Source organism: Epinephelus moara, chromosome 18 (genome assembly GCF_006386435.1).
Source record: "Epinephelus moara isolate mb chromosome 18, YSFRI_EMoa_1.0, whole genome shotgun sequence".
NCBI lineage: Eukaryota > Metazoa > Chordata > Actinopteri > Perciformes > Serranidae > Epinephelus > Epinephelus moara.
The window spans coordinates 27,390,910-27,398,755 of NC_065523.1; the positions used below are offsets into that span (position 1 = coordinate 27,390,910).

The following is a 7,846-nucleotide window of genomic DNA, read 5'->3' on the forward strand; positions in this document are numbered from 1 at the left end:
AATGCTGGTATTAATTGTACATCACAAGGCATTATTTGCCCACCACTTGCTCCATTTAAAAAAAAAAAAAAAAGGCACAGTAACAGACCTGAACTCTGTAATGCTAATTCTAATTAAACAACCAAATATCTGTCTACTGTATCTAAATGTGGATGTGAGAGAGAATAGTTATTTATATGGTACTCCCATGGGCCCAGAGTCGGTTCACAACTAAATAAAGCCGTGGGTCATAATTCTGCTGAGTGGTGAATCCACTGAGGCTCACACATCTGGTGAATCAAAAAGGTGCTTCAGTCTCTGTTCAGTGAAACATCAGTCAGTTGACTAAACATGCATCTGGTGACACTTCTGCTGGCTGCAGGTTCTAATGAATGAATCACAGTCCTGCTTTATATTGTAATGAACTGTATCACCAGTGTTTCTGAGCACTTTTCTTCACTGTGTTTTGCAGTAACATTTACTTTTATGCTACTTAAAATCAGGGTTGTTTAACAAGTCTTATTTTGGGTTCATTAATGCAGTGTTTGCCTGGATGAACCTGATATTCATTTTTTCCAACATAACAAAATGTAAAGTGCACATCTTTTATTTATGGCTATACTATCGCTGGTGGGGGGGATTGCAAATGTGGACCAGTTGTGGTAAGATTCGGACAGAGAGCCTCTTTTTGAGGATATCTTAACTGAAACTACTGGGTGCCCCTGAGGATTATTTGCTGGTAATGTTGTACTGTATGGGTTTTAACAAAGTGCAATGGGAAAGATACAACAGCTACATGACACATGGTATATCCAGAGCACAGTATGTTAAAATAGATAACACCCATTCTTGAGAATTAGGACAAATCAAAAAAAAAAAATATATACTGTTTGTTGATAATTGTTACCTATCAACACACTAAATGTGTTTCTGGGGTGAAACATTATTTTTAAAGGATTTATTTAAATGAATTAAATGTGATTTATATATTTTAACCTGCTATATTTTTTCTGTAATTTATTCAACCTCTAAACTTGCTTTGTGCCTGAAAATCACCAATTTCAAAGCAATTTGCAATTAACTAAAAACAACTAAAAAATGTGTAAAAAGCTTTCAAAATCTAAAACCAACAGCATGGACAGATATCATTGGTGTAAATGTATACAGCTGTAAATATCTTTGTTTTAAAATATATTGTCTATGAAAATATGGGCCCTCTAAAGATGTGTCCCACATTTTTGTCAGCTTCATCAGATTTCTGCAAACACTTAATTTAATCAGGCAAAATAGGGGTTAACTATGTCCTAAAGACCCCTGTGTCACTTCCCAGTTTGCAAAAAGGTGGGAGTGCTGATAAGCTTTCTGTTTTTTGATCAAGTCATTCAAGAGTATTGCTAGTGGGTGTGTCTCCACCCTAACAGGTCAACTCTAAAGCCCTTCTAATTTAAAAACTAAATAAGAATTATGGTGTAAAAAAATATGTATTTTTATCAGCATTAGGAGAACTCTTCGCAACTCACTACAACTGCTGTTAAAATAAGAAATATATAACTTTTTGTAAATGCCGTAAGACATCAACCCCATCACATCTAACCTCTGATATCCATTATGTATGCTAGTGAAGAAATTAAATCACTGTGAGGTTGGCCCATTACAACGTTTAATAGACTTTGATCTTTTAAAATATATTTTCCCAGCCTAATTGAAGAGTAAAAATTAAAAAAAAACAAAAGTAAGGTTTTGTCCCGGTCTTCAGGAATGAGTGATAAATGACTTAGATTGTGACAGTGATTCATTTTGCCAATAATAATCAATGAAAGCCTACTGTCCCTTTATATAGTATCAATTAAATGCCAGTTATTTGGGTCTGTACATTCTACAAATGTGTGAAAGTACATCAGCTGAGACACTTGACACCTTGACACCACAGTGTCCACAGAGGTGCAGTGGGGCCTGGAGTTACCTGAGATGCCCTCATGATTGATATGGGTATTGTCCCCACACCACTGTTTTGCACACCGAGGACGACCTCGACTGGCTCAAGCTTTAGCACATTAAGTAATTTAGCAGGACCTAATTCGTTCAAAGGACAATTAAACATGAACCAGATATAACAAAATCCTTAACAAAAAAAGAGGTTGATTTAATACCTGATTATTAATGAGACCTTTACTAGAAAGAGTTTCAAACATGCTTTGGGTTTAGTCTTTGAAATATCGACTGAAGGAGGTTATGAAAATCTCAAAACAGCATTTAATCCCATTTTGTTCCTTCTAGCCTCAGCTTGGTTAGTTTGCCCACATTAAGCCCCACAATAACATCAGCTGTATCTTAAACGTACTCAAGATCGCCCACAACACACATCATACAGAGGATGGACAGTGAATGTTTTCCCTGGGGAGGGGGATAAAATGCTGTAATAGCCACACCTCACAATTTATTACAATCCAATAAACACCACCACCGCAACGCACGACTTCAGAAATTACAGATATATTGAATCAACACCCTGACACAGTCTCAGTAAATATTGAACATTATAAGCTTCACAAAGGTAGGAGTTATTGCAGAGCTATTGTGTTGGATTACATTAGGTCGCACTAGTGTTTGTGTTATTGGATAAAACACCTCTACTACGTTGGTGTTGGGACTGTGCACCTGAAAGACAAATATCCCAAATAGATACATTACGGCAAATTCAGAAAAAAATATATGAAAGCCTCCCCAACAGCTGCTTTTGAGAGCATCAGAAACCAACCATGAAGTTCCAAGAAACCAACCAGCCTCACTAAATCAGAAGAGCACTCTCTAAAATTATTGCCCACACAAACCCATTTACATTAGTACACTGCTATTCTTTCACCGCTGTTTGTTTCCTGCATTCACCAGACACATCATCATACGGCTATGGACATGTCCCATGCTGCCAAATATACTGATGGAGAAATTATGGACTAATGTTGTCTGGAATGGGGGAAAAAAATGATATATTGCATACTTAAAGATGTCTAAAGCTATGTGGGATCAACTATACAGAGTGCTACAGGAATGAGTCCTGAAACCTGGAAATGAGTTAGCATTTATGCACGTCCGATTTCCTTGTGTCGAAGTCAGTGGGGTTTTTTGGATGACTTTTTGGCGAGATGCCTGAAATATGATATGTGGTTAACACAAGCTTCAAAGATTTTCACGTTTGGATCTACGAAAAAGTCGATCAAAGCACATGAGTTAATATCCCACTCGTAAATTTGAAGCTTTTGTGTGTCTTCAAAAGGGCGGTTGCAAGCGGCTAAATGAGACTACAGATCAAACACGGCTTTATAGCTTCCTTGAGGTGGCGACGTTGAAGTCATGCAACCCTGGTGAAGCTCATTTATAGCCTAACGTTAGCTTTTTACTTGTGCCAATTGCATTTTGGGTTCAGAAATCAAAGTATCATAAACTTTTGTTTTATTTACTGCAACAATCCAAAAGCCAATGGAAAAGTCCAATTGGCTTTTTGACAAAGGAACTAGGAGGATGCTAAATTCAGAGTCAGCTGATCACTGCAGCACACTATGACAGTGTTCACGGTGAGGCGTAGGCCTTTTCTCACAGCAGACTACTTGTCATAGTAGGAAAAGCACAGGTGTTACTAATAACAATAACAATGGCTCTGTTTCCTTCGTGTGTTGCAGTTTGCCATGACAGTGTGACAGTGAGCCAGCACGCACATTACCAAGGCCCTGAAACTCAAGCAGTCAAATAGAATTCAGCTGTTGTTAATTTTATTATTGTGCATTTGCTTTTCCTCCTGTCAAAATGTCTTCTGTAAGGTGTGTCGCAACTGCTACTCACAGAAAAGTAATTTGAACTTTGACCTTACGAGGTCCAGCTTTGGCCACTTTAAAAAGTATTTCAAAGACAGGTAAAAGGAAAACTTGAGTTTCCTGTGCACTGCCTAACATGTTGGATGCTTCGGATCAAATCACCCCTCTACCATTGGCCCTTTTTTCTTCCCATTACCGTTAGCCTTTCTCCATTTTGTGACCAGTACAGTCAAAGTTGAAATCAGCTAAACGATTCTTTGTCTCTAAGCCATCAGTAAGTTTAACATTTCTTTTTGTCTTCTTATGTAAACACAAGCAGTCAGCATTTTTATTAAAATGGAAACACTATGACTAGTGTTTATATACCAAAGCATGAACACTTCCTGACTAATAACCAAACTGACACCCTCATTCCAAAAGGTTTTTGTGTTCAACAGTAAGAAATCTGCCCTTTGAAAACGCACAAATGACTAGCTTCACTCAAAATAAATGTACTACTTCAAGACTGCATGGAAGTCTTCGAGTTCTTAAATCGCTGTATGATATTTTGGAAATCAAATCAGATTTCCTGTGCACACTCGCTCTCTCTCTCCCTAACACACACATCTGTCATTTAGACGGTGAATAGACATGATTCAGAGGCACTATAAGTAGCTCCTGCATTTCACCAGAGCAGCCCAATTAGTGTGTGTAGTTATGTCACGGCTCAAGCATCAGGATGGATCAATACAATCATTACTCCAATTTCCCCTCTTGTCATTAACACTCACACAGAAACTTACTTCCACATTTGCGCACATTCACACGGACGTATACACAAAATCCTGCAAATGAAAATACTGAAATCACTTGCTGTTTCTTCAACCCTGCCGAATGGTGCAATACGTGCTGGTTTCATGAAAGATGAAAAATGCAGGGAATTGCTGGGAATTTAACACTGTCACACTTAGTGATTGTAGTACATGCACACACACACACACACACACACACACACACACACACACACACACAGTTTGAAATGGTGGCATATTCATTCAGTGACACCTGCAGCTTGTGTGATTAAGAGGAGGCTCAAAATGGGGAAAAAATTAAATGCTGTGTCAATGCACAAGTTAATAGCCTACTACTCACACTTACATACCTTCCCTCTCTCACTCACTGACACACACACACACACACACACACACACACACACACACACCATATCTAGAAAGACACCTGCATCATGCTGATATGGGAGCTTGTATGTGCATCATTGCAAGGGTACACACACGCATACACACACAAAAAAATTGTAGCTGCTTATTTTCATCTCTCTCTAGGTCTCTCCCACCTTTCCTCCTCTACTCCCCTCCCCCCTCTCTCTCCTTCCTCTCTATACCCGCGCCAGGCGCTGGGCCTATACTGCACATGCTGACATCAGCAACCAGCAGCGCCCCCTAGACCCCCCCCCCAAAAACCACTACCACCACACACACACACACACACTATATCAAGCTGGCCCCTTGTGACTGTGTGACTGTGACATGAAATTACTAACAAATGTGATTGATGGTGATCAACAGCCTCATAAAAGGGGCCGCTGGTTCATGTCCCCCTCCTCTTAATTAACTATAAATTACATGTCCAGCATTCCCTCTGACACCTCCTGTAGCCTACCTCACATGAGGCTGATGCACTTGCTTGCAATTCCTCATGACTGAACTCATGGCATAAGAAAACATGTGAAACATTCAATCAGACATGTCTGCACATTAGCTGGTCCTCACACAGGGCCTACAGTAGCAGCTCTTACTCACTGTACAGTGGCAGGTAAAGGATATGGCCATTCGGTGATCTTTTTGGCGTATTTTCTGACGAAGTTATCCTCACTGAAAATGAACAGCGAGCGGTTGACAGTGAAGCAGTTCTGGCGCACGGGGATGGGGTTATAGAGGGCCATAGTCCGGGCTCTCTGCGCCATAGACTGCTTGTACATTCTCTGGCCCCCGGGCCCTCCAGGTGGACCGTGGCCATGCCCGTGGCCGTGGCCGTGCCCGTGGCCGTGACCGTGTCCATGGGGTCCTCCTTGCCTGCTACCACCGCGGCCGCCCGGGCCCCCTCCGCCGGGCCCTCCGCCATACCTGGCCGGTACCTCATCTCCGAACCGCGCCATTCTCTGGACACCGAAAGCCAATCTTCACGAAGCAGCGGAGAAGGAGACCAATGCTCAGCTGTGCAGCCACACAACATTACATCCCATCTGGATCAGAACGTCTCATATGCACAACGGGTTGTCTTGTAAGCTTATGCTGAACACCTGCAACCGGCGAGCAGTTCTATGCTGGTTTTAGCAGACGAGGACGCCCATGTACTGTCTCCTTCTCTGTGCGTCTCTGCCAACGGCCAATTGTGGGTGTGAGGAAATTAAATGTGTGGTCGGTTGGCTGACTGGTTGCACTGTAGGGTAGTGCTGTGGGGTGTCTCAGTCTTAGTCGGTTCTGATGTCCGTATAAAGCAGGATTCGCCCCCAACATGAAATCATGGGGAGATTGTAGCGAGTTAACATGAATGTTTCATGTTCTCCATGGTTCATGCCTGTATCAGAGCGCACCACAGCCTCCTGCACCTTTTCTGGACGATTTATTTCTTTACTCCCATGACAGCATGTAATGGCAATCAAACCGCCTCTAACATCACACAGGCCTCAATAAATCAGATTGTCGAAAAATGAATCTGAAAATAATGAACAGCCTATAGCTACGGCCGTCAGTGACGTTCAACTTGGCATTTTGGAAACGGTCGCGTTTCCGAAGACTTAAAAGGCATTGAAAAGGGAAAAGCTACTATTATTTATTTATTTAGAAACATCCGCAATGTTTGGCACAGTGTGTGGCAATAATGTGGCTCCCGCCACCTTACAGTTGTTTTACCAGTGCGCTCTGACAAGCCTTGAGACCAGGAAAATTGTGACATTTGTTATTAATGCGTCTTATTTCAGAGTGCACAATCTCGAGTAGAAAGGAGAAAGAAAAATACCGTTTTCCTTTGAAATGTCGGTGTCATTGTTGTCGAGCGCTGAAGATGAAATATATTTTTCTCTCTCAAACGAATTCAATAACATCCTCCCTCGTTGCAACCGTCATCTTCTCTCCCGTCACCTGCGCGGCCATCCAGAAGCTGAGAAAGGGACACACGGACGGCGTCGTCAAAGACAAGGGTATGACGGCCGCTTCTCCGCCGTCTTACACCCTCTCATGATCTTGGTTTGGCTGGTCGAGGTGCAGCAGTGCCGAGAAAGTCCCTCACCATCCCCGCCCCGAAAAGTCTACCTTCGTCCGCACTGATAAGCCCGAATGTCCTGGCAGAGCGTCCTTTCTCTCTCTCTCATTGGAGTAGGGTAGAGCGTTCCTCACGGCCTCCTCTCTCTTCGTCCAGCGGCCCCAAGGGGAGGAGGAGAGGGACAGACGGACGGACGGATGGATAGATGGATCGGTGAATGGATGGAGACCAAAAAAAAAATGAAAGGGAGGGGACCGGCTGTTTCTTTGGAATTCAGGCCGGTCTCTGCCTATAAATTAAATCACTCGCACCGCGCGCGAAATCGGTGTCTTTCAGTTTGTGTGAACTATAATGAGAGGCTGATCGGTTCTGCAGCCGCAGCACATGACGCACGCAGCTCGTCCAACTTCCAGACGTAGCCTATGTCACGGACGGAGGCATCGACTATCGCCTGTTTATTTTAAGGTGCTTCGGGCTGTAGCCCTGCCCAGTTGGACTGGACCTCTCGAGCCGCCTAACTCCAAAGCAATTTCAAATAATGCGTAAAAGAGCCTGGTGGCGTAAAGGATGAGGTGACACCGGCAACTGTGTGACAGTGTTTCTCATTTCCTTTCACCTCTGTATAAGTGTGTATTTCATAAAGACCTAATAAGTATCCTTATTATAGCCAGATGCGCGCGTGTGTGTGTCGGAGAGGCGGGGTGTTGGCATCATGCAGCTTGTGCAAAGATACAGCTGCAACCCAGCTGACAATGACTGCGCGCGCACGGGCGCGTGAGTAAGAGTCCATGCGCGTC

The 7,846-nt window shown here is 42.8% G+C and overlaps 1 protein-coding gene across 1 annotated transcript in view; it reads right to left on the reverse strand.

The window, feature by feature from the left end:
- cacna1aa (calcium channel, voltage-dependent, P/Q type, alpha 1A subunit, a) overlaps positions 1-7,407 on the reverse strand; it is a 100,258-nt gene extending 92,851 nt beyond the window's left edge. The window contains 1 exon segment of the mRNA XM_050070112.1: positions 5,612-7,407. Within this exon segment, the coding sequence (XP_049926069.1) occupies positions 5,612-5,943 (332 nt within the window). The 5' untranslated portion in view covers positions 5,944-7,407.
- Between the last annotated feature and the right edge of the window lie 439 nt (positions 7,408-7,846).